The sequence below is a fragment of the Sander vitreus genome, chromosome 17, assembly GCF_031162955.1.
Source record: "Sander vitreus isolate 19-12246 chromosome 17, sanVit1, whole genome shotgun sequence".
In the NCBI taxonomy this organism is placed as follows: domain Eukaryota; kingdom Metazoa; phylum Chordata; class Actinopteri; order Perciformes; family Percidae; genus Sander; species Sander vitreus.
Genome location: NC_135871.1, coordinates 15,675,380 through 15,692,688, shown reverse-complemented (window position 1 = coordinate 15,692,688; position 17,309 = coordinate 15,675,380). Strand labels below are relative to the sequence as shown.

The 17,309-nt window shown below is 41.8% G+C and overlaps 1 protein-coding gene and 1 non-coding gene across 3 annotated transcripts; both read left to right on the top strand.

Annotated features, from left to right (window-relative positions):
- The first annotated feature begins 6,252 nt into the window (after positions 1-6,252).
- On the top strand, positions 6,253-16,159 carry pprc1 (PPARG related coactivator 1). 2 transcript variants are annotated; one of them, XR_013503332.1, is made up of 15 exons: positions 6,253-6,361; positions 8,469-8,564; positions 8,685-8,834; positions 8,961-9,041; positions 9,133-11,200; positions 11,716-11,769; positions 12,759-12,819; positions 13,071-13,138; positions 13,370-14,087; positions 14,197-14,400; positions 14,532-14,610; positions 14,701-14,822; positions 14,945-15,026; positions 15,131-15,282; positions 15,702-15,792. XR_013503332.1 is itself a non-coding variant. In XM_078273041.1 (14 exons), exons 1-14 carry the CDS (start codon positions 6,281-6,283, stop codon positions 15,800-15,802), a joined length of 4,035 nt encoding a protein of 1,344 aa, XP_078129167.1. In that variant the 5' UTR covers positions 6,253-6,280; the 3' UTR covers positions 15,803-16,159. The 2 variants fall into 2 exon arrangements, 1 of the variants encoding a protein (XP_078129167.1); XM_078273041.1 differs by lacking the exon at positions 14,945-15,026 and having other exon boundaries at positions 15,702-16,159.
- LOC144532935 (small nucleolar RNA SNORA50) lies at positions 14,899-15,039 on the top strand. Its single transcript, XR_013503387.1, has one exon. It is a non-coding gene; the product is annotated as a small nucleolar RNA SNORA50 (small nucleolar RNA).
- Positions 16,160-17,309: the final 1,150 nt, after the last annotated feature.

The window sequence follows — 17,309 nt, the reverse complement described above, 5'->3', positions numbered from 1 at the left end:
TTGACAATTGTTATATAAAAAGTTGTTGTAGTAATATTCACTTTTATATTATAATGGTGTTAAATACCATTCAGTTTAAAATAATGACTGTGGGGGTACATCAAACCACTGGTCTAGTATAGGCCTATCTATGTATCCTCTGCACTAAAGAAGTCCCCCCCAAAAGTGAGTTGAAGCCTAGTTTAACAAACCTCAGATTTCTGTTGTCTGTCACTTCCAACCAATATACTAACAAAAGATAAACAACTATCACAACTGAAGCGAAAGCTGACAGGTGCATTCCCCACACACCAGCGCACTGGCAGAGGCATCACAGTTAAATGTCATAAACGGTGTCAGACATTGTTTTCAGGACCAAGACACAATGAATAACCCTGCGGGCCTCCTCTTCTTTTCCCCTTACTTGTCTTCTACCCTTCTTTTCATGTCCACGTCACACACACAAACACTTTGTTTCTCTTTCAACAATGTCTGTCTCTCTCTCTGTCTCTCTGTCATGTCTTGCTGCTATTCTGTCACCATTCGGTCCTTTGTGCGCCTTGTAGGTCACGATCTGTTGGGTTTGACATTTACAGCAGATTCTGCTACTGTAAAATGGTGAACTCTGAACAAAGGCAGATATGAGAGATAGAGAGAGGCATCAAAACACTGCAACAGAGAGAAAATGAAGAGATAAGAGTGAGAGAGCATAAAAGGAGGAGGGGTGCATGAATGTGATTTGGGAAATGGCTTCTGTTTCCAGGAGCGATTAGGCTTTGAAGCTGAGCACTTCACCACTGACTGCACTGTCAGGCATGCTCGCTCTCTCTCTCTCTCTCTCCTCTCTTCCTCTCACTCTCCTACTCTTGCAGATACAGAGATTCCCGTTATGTCAACACATCAACACATCACTCAAAAAGCTGCTCTGAGAATAATGAAGTTCTCCCTCTGTTCTCTCACTGTGGAAACATGCAGCAGCTCCATAACACTATGTGACAGACAGCAAAGTGCCTGCACACAGACACACTGACTGCCTTGCTCACTGAAGTATACATCTGCTCGCACACTAATACACTCTATGCATGTTGTCCTCTGACAGCAGACAAACACTTGCTCACATGCACTGACAACCTTGTTTTTTTTTTTTTTTAATTCCCAACAAAATGTTTAAAAAGCTCCAGGTGGTATACTTGTTATCTCAGGTGAGTCCATGTCATTAATGCTTACCTCTCAGTCTTTTGTCTTGCAGCTGCACACTCTTTCTCACAGACAAACACTCTTAAACATCCCCCTTTTCAACGCTTACCTTTGCCTTTCTCTTTCTTCTGTGCCCACCCTCACTCGAAAAAGTCTGCCTGGGTCAGCCACGCAGAGGTAACCAAGCTGCGCCAGCAGAGAGAGAGAAGGAGACTGTGATGAACAGATGCAGATAGGAGACACAAATGGAGGGGGGATCTAGCAGTGTGCAAATTGGATGATGAGAAGGAAGGAAGGAGGGAGGGAAGGAAGGAAGGAAGGAAGGAAGGAAGGAAGGAAGGAAGGAAGGAAGGAAGGAAGGAAGGAAAGTGGAGGAGGAAGAAGAGGAGGATGAGGGGGGGGAAAGGGGGGGGGGGAGCTCTCAGCTGCACTGGTATGAATATGACGCAGAGGCAGCAGCCAGAGCCACTTCTCCTCTCCTCTCCAGCCCCATCCCTCCATATCCACCGAGAGAGAGGAGAGAGGGGGAGAGAGGGCACTGTATCCATGGCAACGGCAGAGCAGCGGTAGGTAGCGGTTAAGGAGTGTGTTGGGGCACAGTAGTGTTCCTCTCTTTCTCTGTCTCTCTCACACACAGACATGCTCATACGGCTTTCAGCTCCCAAGCTGTAGAGGAAATTTGAGCAGCAGTGGATTCATCAGGACATGACTGGTAATGAGAAGCAGAATGGTTGGACCAGTTGTGTCTCAGACACGTGGGGAACAGGCACCAAGCAAGCACAAGTTAAATTTACTGTAACAGCAGCAAACTGCAACACGCATCAAGTTAAACTCTAAACATGCAGATTACTCTCACTACATAAAGTACACAGCAGGGATGGTGTGAAATACTGCAAACACAAGGAGTTGAGACAGAATAAAGACAGTGATTTAAAACTAGGAGAAAACTAAAACCAAAAAACTCCAACTGTCTCCGTGTAACGCCAAAGACGAGATCTTCAAAGAAAACGATGAAAAATACAATAATGTCTTCTTGTGGCATTCAAGTAAAATCGCACAATTATAGGAACAAATATTTAAAACTTTCTTCTACTTTTCGTCTACTTGTTCTTCCTTGAAAACACTGCTACAGCCATTAGGCACATGCTTCAGTCGAGAGCCATGTAAATGTTCCCCTCTCCATACATCCACACTCGTCAGGAGCAAGTTGGGGTTCAGTGTCTTGCTTGAGGATTTTCAACAGGACAGGAAGAGCCAGGGATTGAACTACAAACCCTTCAATTGTCAGCAAACCCAACTTCTAAACTAACATTATATATATATATATATATATATATATATATATATATATATATATATATATATATATATATATAAATGTTATATTAAATGTTATATGCTGTGGCACATAACTAAAAGGGTCTTGTTCTTCAAACGAAATGCAGCAAGGGACAGTGAGACTCATAATTGTTGCCTGAGGGATTCCTGGATCGACAGTGCAGTGGGTCTGTAACCTGGGCTTTTTGCTGTGTTTATTTTATTTGCCTGTTTATTTATTTTGATTTATGTATTAACTGTCTATACAATTTACTATATCCCTCATTTTTATTATGGGCTGCATTTAGGCATTCTATTGAAACTCCCTTGCTGTCCCCTAGTTGAATGGAGACAAGTCTTTTATTTCATGCGTTGTCAATAAAATCTTTATGTTTGGTATAGCAGTCTCTGGCTCCAGTTTATTCTGGGTTTTGTGTATTGAGTTATGACAAAGAACAACATAAGAGTCCTCCAGTCCTCCTGAAGAGCCCCCCTTACTTTCTTGTTCCAGTCACTGGAAGTACAAGCAATTAGACGAAAACTGTGGGAGCAGTAATGCCAAACAGATGTAAAATAACCAAGAAACTTTAGTATAGGCACTGCCAATTAACCTTTTCTAAAAATTATAACTTTTTCCAAACTTCCTATAATTAACACAAGTTACTAGAATGTGTACTAAAACAAGGCAAGTAGATGTATAACAAACAGAATAGTTTCACACAGCCTGTGCATTGTAAAGTCACGTTTTTTTTGGTATTATATTAGGAAGTAGTGTTTATACAATGCACAATAGTTTTCACTCAATGTACCATGACAAACAGGCAGTTGGGCTGTTCTTACAAAACAACCATAATAATCCCATGATGAATTTTACAATCATTTCATGCAAAATATTATATCTTTCAAACAATATTAAATGATGCATATAACCCACATCTATACCCTAAAGGGATATTATAGAATGTCTGCAGATGAGAGATTAATTGCACAGATTGTAATATGACTTGTCCACCAATACCTTCAACATTAGATGGTTTACTTCACATGACTGGAATTCACATTAGGGATGCAAGTAACAATTATTTCCATAATCAATTAGCTTTCTCTATTACATATTTTTTATTAATCGATGTGTTTTTTAGTCAATGCTCATCACAAGAGTTCACGATGACTCTTTAAAGGTGCAATATTTACTGTCAATTACTGCAGTCCAAATTCAAAATACTGGAGAGAGTTGTCTCCCCCGCCCCCTCCTGCCCAGACTCAAAGTTCACGTTGGTTGCCAGGCTGAGACCGCAGCATCCATCAATGTTGCTAGACGCTTGTCTCACATAGCCAGACATTACTTCATAGCGGAGTAGCTAACGTTTGATGCTGGCTATATTGACAGTCATAAAAGCCTGCACACATGTGGAGCTCTGTACCCAACTGCTTAGAATTACGGTAGGAACCGCTAAAAAACACACAACCTCACTGTCCTCTCCACCTGCTGGACAGACACACTTTCTCGTCTTAGAATTACGGTGGAACCGCTAAAAATACCACTACCTTGCCGTCCTTTTCCACCTGACTGAAATACACACTTTATTGGCTTAGAATTACAGCAACAATTGCTAAACACACTGCAAACTCACGGTCCTCTCTTCCCAATTTAAGGCGCTGACACACCAACCCAATTATCGGCCGTTGGACAGTCTGGCGAGGTCGGTAACTTGAGTCTGTTTGGTGTGTTCCATGCCGTCGTCAGTCGGAGGAGCCGTCGGCTTTAATTTGGGCCGATTTGACTTGTTGAATCGGCCAGTGGGCAGTCGAACTCAATGACCAATCTGATTGGTAGAGTACTAGCCGGAAATGACGAGCGGGATGAGCGTGACAAACGGCTCTCAAAATCTGACGAAAATCTTTTAAACTGACCTTTGCCGATCAAAACAACAGACAGATTCAGCAACTGCATGGCCTATTTCTCGCTTTAAATGTTTTCAGAAACACGTTTTGGTGAACTATTTTGTTAAAATACAAAATCGTATTTATAATCTACTGTTATGGAGACGTATTACATCTCGTGCACGCACAGAACGTATGCTCAAGTCGGCATCATTTCGGTGTGTTCCGAGGCACTTTTTGGACCGAGAGGAGCCAAATGATCAGTCCGACTGCCTTTTCTGCCGACAGTCGGCCGTCGGGTTCATGTGTCAGAGCCTTTACAGCCCCCCTTTCTTGGCATGACGCTGAAGTTGGCTTCCGATTCGCAGCTTCCGATTCAGCAGGGAAACATAACTTACATTGCTGAGTGACTGATCCTCCATTTTTTTGAACCTCTTACTGTATTGAAAGCGTGTTAGTCATTAAGGTAAATTATTATTATGTCTAAAACACACTTTTAGATTTGTGAAAGCTTTATTGTCTTTATGAGAATGCAATAAAGGGAGATTTCACAGTTTTTTTTCATAAGTAGACCACATTAGACCAGGTGCAGATCCAAAACCACTACACCTAGACTTGTCAAATCTGGACCAAATTATCCTAGAGAGGCTAAAAACACAGGTTCAGATTTGTGAAAGCTTTATTTTATTTGTGAACATGCAATAAAGGTGGATTTCACAGTTTTTTTCATATGTAGACCACATTGGACCAGGTCCAGATCCAAAACCACTATACCTAGACTAAATTATCCTAGAGAGGCTAAAGATTCTTAATAAAACTAGTTTCAGATTTGTGAAAGCTTTATTCTATTTGTGAAAATGCAATAAAGGTGGATTTCACATTTTTTCATATGTAGACCACATTGGACCAGGTCCAGATCCAAAACCACTATACCTAGACTTGTCAAATCTGGACTAAATTATCCCAGAGAGGCTTAAGAGTCTTAGAAGCACAGTATCAGATTTGTGAAAGCTTTATTCTATTTGTGAAAATACAATGAAGGAAGATTTCACTTTACGTCTCTGGCCACGCAACTGTTAGAAACATGCCAATTTTTTTTTTAGGTCGGTTAGAATCTATCTCCGTTGATCCCGTTACAGGGGGTATTAACGTTACAGCTGTAGCACGCTGGGTTTAAGTTTTTACAGGTATATCTAGCAACCCGACCTGGCTGTCAAACTGGGCAGTTATACCAACATACAGGCCAAAACACAAGCAAACATTCCATCACGGAAATGACATTTCAAAAGGAGAAAATACTGGCATTAGCTTTGTTGTCAGAAAAGATAGTATTTCAACTTAGCATGTTTCCTTATATCTGATGATGCATTGGGTCATTTTTGGATTTAATACAGTAAATATATTACATATTGCACCTTTAAATGTTTTGTTTTGTCAAACTAACAGTCCAAAATACTCCATTCATAAAGCAGCAAATATTTGGCAATTTGATTTATCACAAGTTCCCAAGGTCCGGCAGTCAAAACCCGTCTTAACTAGCTAACATACCTGCATGTATTAACTGGATAGTTGGAATCCTGATGTTTCTGTCATTGTAACCAATGTGGCTAAAATATAAAATAGAATATAATAACATAATATTGTGGAATTGTGCCTGGTGTGTCTTTTTGTAGCAAAGATAAAACAGCGAGCCACCACAAGGCAGCAGCCGAGCCAATTTATATACGTATTAAATAGAACTACAGAGAAACGTGGTCGCGTAACCCCTGACCCTCTGCGTCACTTTGCGTCATTTTACCGGGAATGTTGTACCACGTGTCTCGTGCCGGCGTGTTTGTTCCTCCAATGCGCGATTCATCACTTTTCATTCCGAAACGAGTCAGGCAGGGAGTGTACTTGCAAGATGGCGGCGCGGTGGGGAGTAGGCGAGGAGACTTTAACTACGTGCAATATGGAATTTTTCCCTATGGATACACTAGGCGAGGTAAATAACATGTTCTATACTTTATTTCTTATCATGTAATACCACTGTTACTAGTTTGGTGTATATGTTTAGAAGCAGGGGCAGAGTGTGTTGTGTGTACGAGCTGTCCACTGCGCATGGAAAACTGACACGTGGATGCCACCGTAGTATCACTAGTAAAACTTATTTTAAAAAGTACTCATTGTTTTATGGCGATAAGCGTTAGATAACTCTTTGGCATATTTATTTAACGCTACATAATGCTTCATTATAAATGTGCTGGTGTTTTTTTTTTAGCTGTACGTTATAGGCTAGCTGGTGAGTAGCTTGGCCGGTCGGTTAGTGAAAGACAGGTTTTCTCCCTTAAAATATAAACAGTCGTCTAAACAAGGGAAGTGACAGTTGTGTATTTTTATTGGCAGTAGGCCTGGCATGTGCCCACTTGTATAATCAATATATAAGAAATAAGCGTTTAAGCTCCATCAATGTGCAAAAGCACTCTGTGTAATATGCTGCTCAACTGATTCATACACACGTGGTAACAAACACTGCAAGATGCTAGTCAGCTAACGTTAGCTTATCATCACTGCAGTGTGTAACGTTTTGCATACTTATTTATTTGCTTGACAGTGGTTAAGGTGCTATAGTTTAATTATGTTATGTAGTTTATAGGCTCCATGCCAGCACATTGTAGTAACGTTAATGTGTGATCGACTCAGTGATGATGCTCACAATGATGAAGCTATTGTATTTAACGTTAGACAATGACTGCAATCAGGACAGTTACACACACACACACACCTGGGTGATTATTCACACACACTGTAGCAGCATACCACGTTTTTATTTAAAACCTGTGTATATCCACATGTGCTTAAGTCGTGGTGAATCACATGTTGGCTTCCTTCACACATGCGCAGCAGGCAAAATCAATTTATTCTCTACACAAACCCGTCCGTAGTTTATAAATGACTACCAAGCGGTTATTTATATTTTTTGTAACGTTTGGTGTAAACGTGTATTTAAATGTAGCTTATCGGTAGGCAATTCTTCAAATAGACAAGAGCAGAGATGAGGGCCCTTGTCGTGTTTGTTGTAGTGCAACACGTGGGCTAGGTGGCACCCTTAGTTTGGACGGGGTGAGGCGAGGATCAAATATGTCTGCGCAGTGTATGTGTAGAAAGCAACACGTGGGTCACTGCCAGACTCCTGCGTTTTTAGCTGAAACTACATAATGTTATCATTCATGTTTGCTCATATAGGTTGGCCTGTGTGCTGGACTTACTGTAGTTATGCATACAATTTAAATCTGAAGAGTTGCTCACTAAGTGAGTCAACATGTTATCGCGCACATTCCAACTATTCTAATATTAATTTCATATGCATTTTGTAAACTTGTATTTAAATGGAACTACTTCACACTTAACAATGCTGTCCTCTTTCGACAGATTACCTGTTATGGTATTTAACTTTATTTATGTTCAAGTTATATGTAAAAGTTATAACTTGATAATGTAAGTGTAAATCGGAGTCCTGCATGTCCAATTGGTTCTTGTATATTTCATATTGTAGGAAAATGCCTTTGGTGTTTTGTTTTTCTCTTCTTCAAACTGGAGCTAAAATGAAGTAAATTTTTAAATGCCTAGCTTGAGCTTACTCCCAGCGCCTTCAACCACCAAATACTTTTTACACAGACTAAAATTTAACATTTTCTGTTTTAAGTTCTTTGGTTTGTTTAACAGTAAGTCAACTCTGACTCAACAGATTACATTATACACCACTGGTTTACACCCCCCCTCTACAAACCTTTAAAAAAGCCATTAGTTTTTTATAAAATAATGTTGTTGCCATTACTTAATAAGTCAGGCTTCTAAATATTGCTTAATATAGAATTAAGTGAGCTGTTTTAAATTATACTGATGGAAGTGGTTTTATTTAGTTTCTTTAGATTTTGGCGTACTAAGGGATTAACCATGTTTTCATTAACATCTCTTTTTCACTTTGTACTGTGGTAATTAAATGTTAGCCACAATACTGTACTTGTGCATGGCCTGTTGCACTTTTTTTGTGCGAATCATGTTTTCATTGTTTTTCCAAATAAATCTGAAGTGTTTTTTTCCCACTGTAGACTGATGGGCTGCACTCTGCAGAAACTCTGGAGGCCCTTCAAAGCTGCTTAGACCCCTCCATTCTTTCTATCTTTGAGGACACGCCATCAATAGAGGCAAGACAAATGTCACATGGTTAAATTTAAGTATTACAGTAGCATAAGAGAGCTATGATGTGTAAGCATTGTACAGTTGTTTATACTCCCCGTTGACTGAATTTCCATGTGTTTATTTAGACTAAGGGTCTAGATGAGGAGAGTGAAGCCACGCTGCTAACTGCCCTGACGGAGATACTTGACAATGTGGATGATGAGACCCTGTCCCCATTTGACACACTGCCCGACTCTGACCTGCTGTCAGGTCAGAAGGGCAGGGAACGCTCTCCGGTTAGTGCCCAGCTGTCATGCATAACTTCAAGTGTCTCACACATTCTTGCTTGAGTGAAAGGGGTTCTACAAATATAAAACAATAAGTCTTAGTCATTATGCTTCTGTTCATCTTTCACTCTCTAGCTCAGAAGATTGCTGTGTCTGTCCCGTTCCCCTCCAGAGAAAGATGCACTATGTAGCGCAAGAGCCCTATCAACGGGAAAGGTAGCTTTTCTCACTCATAAGCAATATATATACAATTGTACAGCAGGTTTTTCTGAATTTTATATATGTATGTCTCCCTCTCTGTACTCAGAGCCTCCCCAGGATACTGGCAGACTCTCTCCAGAGAAGTGATGGGGAGGAAGAGGAAGATGGCTCCCTTACTCTGAGCCCATTGAGTCAGGATTCCTCTCCTTGCAGTGACCTGCTACACTGGGAAGGTCTGACCCTCCCGCTTCCTGTCACCTTTGAGCAGGAGGTTGAAGATGGTGTTTCAGTTAGCCTGGGGGACTTGGTCAGGCATATGCACCCGTACTGTATGTCCATTCGTATGGAGAACGATGAAGGTGAACAGATGTTGCCTGAAGGAGGCATCTTACTTGAAGTTGTGGACCAGGGTGAAAATGGAGAACCCATCCTGGCCATCCCAGACATGGATCTCCCGGTCACTCTTCCACCTCAAGAGCAAGCTTCAGAAACTGAACAGGACGTTTTTGATGAAGCAGAAGATGTGGCCTCTGACAGTTCAGAGCATATAGTCGTTGATGATGAAGACGAAGCTCCAGTGAAAGTTGAAGCCCCTGTGACACCAGACCTATCTTCAGATGTGAAATATGAGATCATCATTAAAAGACAGAAGGAAGAGATAAAAGAGAAAAGCCCCTCTCGGAGAAAAAAGAAAAAGAAATGCAAGAAACAGTGCCAACCTGAACCTGTGGAGGGAAGGGTCCTTAGGAGTGGCACAGTAAGAAAGACGGCACAAGAATCACCCCAAAAGCCTGAAAAAAGGTCAGTCAAAGAAAAGAGACACAAAGTCCCAAAGGTTACTCTTCTTATTACTCCATCTTCTTCATCTGTAAAACCTAAGAAACTAAATCGATGCCAAACTGAAAAACAAACAGAAATCACCACTACAACACTATTGCCTGAAAGGAATGTGCAAGTTTCCACATGTGTGTCACCTAGACAGGAAACGGCGCTGTTAAATACTAGCCCTGAGAAGAGTGAGCCTAGCTGTTTACCCACAACATTGAGCTCCAAACAGCCTGACGAAATGCCTAAACAGCCTGCTCTGGCTCCTGAGAAGCTGGAAGACTCAACAGCAGCTCCCTCTGCTGTCCTGCCCCCAGTGTCTACAGAGAGCCCTGCAGCTGTTTCTAGTCCTGACCTAACACCCCAGACACCACCTGTTAGTGAGGCCCTCCCTCATGTGGCCCCTGCGGTCTCCGAGCCAAAGCCCAAATCGCTCAGCCTTGCGGAGTACCGGCGGCTCCGACAACAGAAAAGGCCAGCTCCAGTGGAAAAACAAGATGATAACAGCACCAAGTGGCCCAGCCTTCCAGAGCTTCCTAAAGAGCTTCTCCCCATTCCCTGCCTGCCTGACCCCAGCCCTAAGGATCTTCGACGCCCCAACCCCCAGGCAGAAGTGGAGGAGGTCAGACCTGCCTGGCAGCCAAGGGGACCGTGTGCACCACCCACCCCTGAGGCGCTTTTGGTGCCACCGGCCTACATGGTTGCCTCATCCAGCAAGGTTTCCGCCGTTACCCCTGTTTCTAAACTGCAAACACCTGAACCTTCCAAACCTTCTCTGCCCCAAAAGCCCTCAGCTCCTGCCCCTAATTCAGTGAAGAATGTACCCACACATCAACACACCACTGCTCAACCTGCAGTACCCTGTGTGCCTCAGAGCTCTGGGTCTCCAACTTCTTTAATAGCTGCCGCTCAGTTTGTGTTGTCAGCAAATGGGAAATGTTCTCCTGTACATTCAAGAGGAAAGAGTGGAGTCGATGAAAGACTCCAATCTCAGCCTGCATTTCCTAAGTTGGTAGAGCTTACTAAAACCACTACATTCAAACCCACCACTGAAACTGTGTCTGCGCCCAGTGCTCCCCAGAGGACCATTGTTGTTTCCCAGAAGGTGCCTGAGGTTACTGCTCCTATGTCATTAAATGACCCCAACACACCTGATGGCAAGTTCTTTAAACCCACAGCCAATGGTACCCAGCTCTGTTCTTCTCCAGCTATCCATCCCTCAGACTCCCAGAGTCCGAAGGTCGAACCTGTTGTACTTGAAACGAAAAGGAAACCCACTACAGCAGTGAAACTCCAAAGGGCGAAGAGCCCCACACAGGAGCTGATTGAGGCCTTCACCAGTGAGATAGGTGAGCTTAAAGTTGATCACTATTTTTAGTTGAGTTGATGAAATGCTGACTATGACCATTTTATCTCCGCATGTTCCTTTTGATTGAAGGCACGCTATTTTTTCTTGTGAACAAAAGCACATTTAAATGATTAAGTAACATATTAGCAGAATAGAGTCCTTTGAAAATTGCCTTGTTAGTGTCTCCTCTCTGCTGCTCTTCAACTCTAGCCTATACTTAATCTGCTCCAGTGATTGGCTGATGTGAAGGAAGCCTGTATGAGAAATGATTTAGGAAAGGCTGTGTCTGCTGCTATTGCAGCAAAATAATATGCAGTGTCACTGTAAAAATCTAAATACTTGCACCCCTCTGTAGCTTCAACACTGTTTTCTATAATCATCCTACACCTGCCTGTCTGTCACCACTTTAATTTAGCCTGTTTGCCGGTTCTATCTTGTCTATTATACAAGTATAATTATATTATGTGTTTTGTATTTTACGACAATACCTAATTATATCTTTTTGTATTGTTGTAGGTATTCAAGCTGCTGATCTGACCAGCTTGCTGGAGCAGTTTGAGGAAACCCAAGGTAATCGATAATGGCTGCTTTTTACTGTATCCATTCTGTCTTTAAAAAAAAAAAAAAAAAAGTGCTCTTTCCATTTTATGTTTGACCATGTTACACACCAAAGATTTTTTTTTTTGGGTCACACCTCATTTCTGGCATAGTGGTTGCTGTGCTGGCCAGTAGCTTGGTGTGTCACATAGTTAGAACCAAGCTAAATGTAGTCAGAGTATCAGTTTTCTGGTTTCCTAATTGTCGGAACAGCCATACAACATTGCAGCACTATCTTTGGTTGGAGGGTAGTGGGACTTTGACTAAAAGACTTGAAATGATAGATGACACAGAGCATATACAAGAGCCATCTGAGTTCATAGTCCACAAAGGTGACCTACGGAACAAAGCTATTATCGGGCTGTTCATATGAGCTTGAAGCCTTTTTGATCCTCCTAGAGAAGTGTGTTTAACATTCAAAGATTGTGGGGGATTTCTGATGGTTCAAAATGGCAGGATTTTTTTCCCCCACTGAAACATTTCCCTTGTAAGAGATGGGTGCTGCAGGGGGGCAGAGAAGCCGCTTTGTGCTCTTATCTGCTCAGCTGCTGAAATTCTGCGCTGTCTGCAAATCCATTTAACTCTCACCATGCTGTCTTTGTTTGGGTGGATGTACAAGCCCAAGCCCTACCAAGTAGCTGGCCTCTGTATGTTCCATTACTCATGTCGGTGGGCTTATTATAGAACCATCATACTGTGTACTATGGCTAATGTAATGTAACTGCTGACTTTTCTGTAAATTCCCATGGACAAATACACTACTGTACTAAAAATACACTATTAGTATTACAAGAGCAAAACGTGTTACACAGCATTTACACCTGGTATGATGCAGGTTGTACAGTTCATCTGGACGGTCAAGCAGAATTATATCTACACTTTCTTTTTATTGGTGTGTTTTCCTTTGTTTTTGTTATTCCTTGTGCTGATGCACTAATTTCCCTTGTTCCTTGTCTCTTCAGCCAAAGGGGAGCAATGTGTGCCGGAGGTCTCTGGTAGAGCAGCAGCTGTAGGAAACTCGAGGTGAGTTACCCTACAGCCTTAAGCTGCTCTGTGTGAGTGACGGAGTCACGGTTTCTCTGAATTAAACTGGTTTTCTGTGTGTAGAGATGACGCACTCGCACCTTTTGCCAAGACCTACCGCAAACCCTGCTTTTGTCTGGCCACAGTGATTGCCTTCTCATCACGAGCAACCTTCTTTACAGGTTTTTTTTGTCTAGACTTTACTTCACTTTACCAGTGGTATACTAATAGACTCTGTGCTCCATTTACAGTGTTGAGTTGGTTCCAGAGAAAACGGTTTTTGAGCGTGTGAGAGCTAATGACCTCTCAAGTACTGCAGGTAATTCAGTGTTTTGACTTTGGCTTCAAGATGAGTCCATTAAGTTAAATCATTAAAATAACATGAAGATAAGTGAATTTGAATTCTATTCCTTCCTTGTATGTCATTAGATATGATTATCTGAAACACTACATCATGATCAGAGATTTGCCAACTCGTAATACAGATGACAAACTGCTCTTAAATGTTGGGTTTAATTGTAGTGCACTGTTGTCTTTATCTCTGCCTCAGCTTTGACTCCTCCAGCTACTCCTCCCCACCAGATGTGGAAACCCTTGGCCCCTGTGGCCCTGCTGGGAAAGGGCAAGGTCGCTGATGCCTCAAAGTCGAGCCCCTCCAAAGTTATCCAGATAGAAGCCCGGCCTCTGCCCTCAGTCAGATCCCGCAGCAAACCCACTTCTGCTGCTGCCACTATAGCCCCCGAGCTGGCATGCATGGACCATGACTATTGCCTCCCCAACAAAGGCACTTCCACTGGAGAGCCCGGCAAGCGTTGGAATGTCAAACAGCCCTCTTTTATCACTATTAAACCTATCAAGCAACCCGGTACAACCACTACACAAACACCCTCAGCTGCTCTGTCATTGTCTGCCCAGTCTACCACAAACCCTGTGGTTACAACCAAAACACAAGAGTTTCCACTGACAGAGCCCCTAGATCACAGGACTGATAAAATTGAGAGAAGCTCTGTTCTGGAGACTCCTGATGCTTCGCCTGCTCGGCAGGAGACTAATGCTACTGTTAAAGAAGGAAGCCCCAGGAGAGAGCATTTTGGGAGGTCCTACCGCTGGCATGCTGCTTCTTGCACACCCAGCCCCAGATCTGGTTCCAAAGAGAGGACTGGAGGCCGGTCTAGGAAAAGAAGATCCCATCGTTCTCCCAGTCCTATGTCCAGCGGTTCAGAGTCAGACTCCCATTCCTCTAGATCAAACACACCAGCTAAGAAAAGGTTAGACCCACAGTCAGGATATTTTAGGTGAATGCAGCATCTTGATTACCATATTGGGGGTATGATTTCCCTTGTTCATGACTGGCATTCCATCCTATTTCCTCTCTAGGTATCGCCTCCGTCATTCTGAGAGTAGTTCCAGCTCCTCATCCCGTTCCTCCTCTCGGTCCTCTACCTCTGTGTCCTGCTCCCCTCCCAGGAGGTGGAGGTACTCATATTCATCCTCTCGTTCTGGCTCTTGGAGTGGCTCCAGGTCGCGGTCTCGATCCCCTCAGAGACGAGCCCAGTGTAGTAGAAGCAGAAGATTGTACAGGTGCAGTACATGAATCATGCTCATCTGGGTGGTGGTCATTATATGGATTTTAGAGGTTTCACTTGTGCATTGCAAATACTTTGCCAAGCAGTTAAAAAAATTTACTAAAGGCATTATCTTGTCTTCCTCAGTCCCTCATGTATGTCCAACTATGGTCACAGCGCAACGACAAATGTGGAGGAGGTGAGGAGACGCAAGGAGAAAGCCATTGTAAGTTATTTTAATCGGAGTACACCCGTCTCTAAAGTGGTTAAAATATTGTAACTATGAATCATCTGATCGACTACTTTCTTCTCTCAGGAGGATCGCCGGGTTGTTTACGTTGGTCGAATTCGGGGAACGATGACTCAAAAAGAACTTAAAGAGCGCTTCTCTTTATTTGGCGAGATTGAAGAATGCACCTTGCACTTTAGAGACCATGGGTAATTACATAGACAGCTTTTGTAATAATGGATTACTTTAGTTTTGACATTCTAATACAGCTATAATATGAGCAAATTGCACTGTCTTTGAACCTTGTTGGTCTTGTTTGTGACCTTTTTAGGCCAAGCTACAGTGCTAAAGCGAATTCAGACTTGTTCATAACTGGAGCCTCCTGGCAACAACCCCAGGTTGCTCTTTTAAAAGCAAGTCACAGCTCAAAACTATGCACAAGACCTGTTATAACCTTCACTACACTTCTGACAAATGGAAAATGAATACATGCTGATGGTTTGGTAATCTGTCACAGGGACAACTATGGGTTTGTGACTTATTACGACACCAAGAATGCTTTCACTGCCATCGAGAATGGAGGCAAGCTGCGCAAGCCTGATGAACTGCCATTTGATCTCTGTTTTGGTGGAAGGAGGCAGTTCTGCAAGACCAACTATGCTGACCTGGGTACGCATAAATCAACAGACGCAGATTTCCTGTAGCACTTACCCATAAGTCCAGCGAGTCATTGTACTTTGTAAACTACAGCCAATATGTGGAGGGATAATCACACTGCAGGAAGAAGCATACTCTCCTTTAATGTACTTTTTGCATGTTAAAAGGGGAAAAAAGACCCAATTTTCTATCAAAAGTATACTTTGATTCACAATGTTCAACACTTATACTGTCACTATATCCTGGCAGTACTACATGGCAGCACTGATCAAATATAAATCAAGATTGTTACTGCATTGCCCATTTCTCGCCTCAAATGTTTTCAGAAACATTTTATTAAAATGTTTATGAAAACATTATTTAGTATATAAATTAGTGTGTTCTGCTGCCATTTTAATGCAATGCTGACTTCTTTTCTTTCCCTTTTTCAGATTCGAATAGAGAGTACGAACCATTGCCTGCGAAAAGCAAGTTTCATGCACTAGACTTCGACACTTTATTGAAGCAGGCCCAGCAGAATCAGAAGAGGTAACAGGAGGCCTGCAGCAGGAAGCAGCTGACACTTACCTCAGAGCCAACCATTGGCTCCTCACATGCAACACTCTTTACTTTTTAGTTGTTGCATTATTTCTTGTTTGTTTTATTTCTGCAAGCTAACACCTTCTATTGAAGTGAAGATTTGTAATGAAAGTAGTAAAAGAAAAAAAAATGGAATAAATAAAATTAAATTTTTTAAAAGTTTATTTAAATGTATAATCAAATTTGAATTGTATGGAGAGAATCATTTTTAAAGGGGGAAAGGTAAGTGGAATGGAGCTCCCCAATTACTGGGAGAGGTTGTAATACATTAAATGTACTACAAACCTAAATAAAAACAACCTCAAATGCGTAGTTTGTTTTTCATTTCATCTTGCATATCTGCATTGCTTTTGTCATTTAGTTGCATCTTCTTTAAAAACATAAATGGAAGTTAGTTGTCAGAGAGGTGATAGGCCTTTTTCACATAAGACATTTTGACATGTCCAAGGAAGAGTATAGGTGTAAATAAATAATGGCAATTCTATTTTGCTGCTTGTTTCTGAGTCTTTGTAGACATGTTTCACTGCAGAAAAAGCACAGGTGAAACTAACTTTGTCAACAATTGCTCAGTTCCTTATGTCTCTCAGTGAGCCAACGTAAAATACCAGGGCCCTTGAACTGCACTTATTAATCTTATTAATTAACCCCCTGTGCTTTTGCATTTATGACCTGACCTCCCAAATAAAACATACCCTGCTTTTAATTTTTTTTTTTTAAACCACCTACGATTTTTGAGTCAAAATTTCTGTCAAAAAGGCACATACAAGTTAAATGGCCTCTCATATAACATGCACAGCATTGGTTTCATTAACCAATGCACATTGCACTTCCTTTGTGGGGTTTCTTGCTGTATGAGAAATTCTGGATGATCTATGCCAAAAATAATTGTATATTTCATGGCGATTTAATACAAAGCATGTGTGTTTTGCTGACACAAGGTACACCGGCTCCGGTCATAACCGATGAGCAGCACCTCCCATTTGAATGTGTTTTATTATACATCCATGGTGTGGTGTTGTAGCTCAGCGGTATTCCTAATAAGGACTGGAATTCCACGATATTAGAAAGCTGTTGAGATATTCAACACAATCACCGATTAGAGCGAGTCAATGAGCGTTATGAACTAACTCAGCGATGTCATTGTTGCTCTTAATAACCACAAATAATCAGGCCGAGTACATTTACATGATTTATATATTCCATATTTATAGATAGACCATCAAATATTAAAAAAAAACAGGACCGTTTGTTCAAATGCAAATGCCGTCATTTAGCCTAAATCAAGAAATAATTTGTCCATTAGCTGCATTCATACGGTAATTTACTTTTATGTTCGCTACATTGGATCAAAGATTCTCTGACTGGATGTTAACGTTGCGGAGTCGGACATACCACTGTGGGTTGTGGACTAGAAATGTTACCGATCTCTTTGCCAACGTGATATCTTTGCGGTGTTTGGT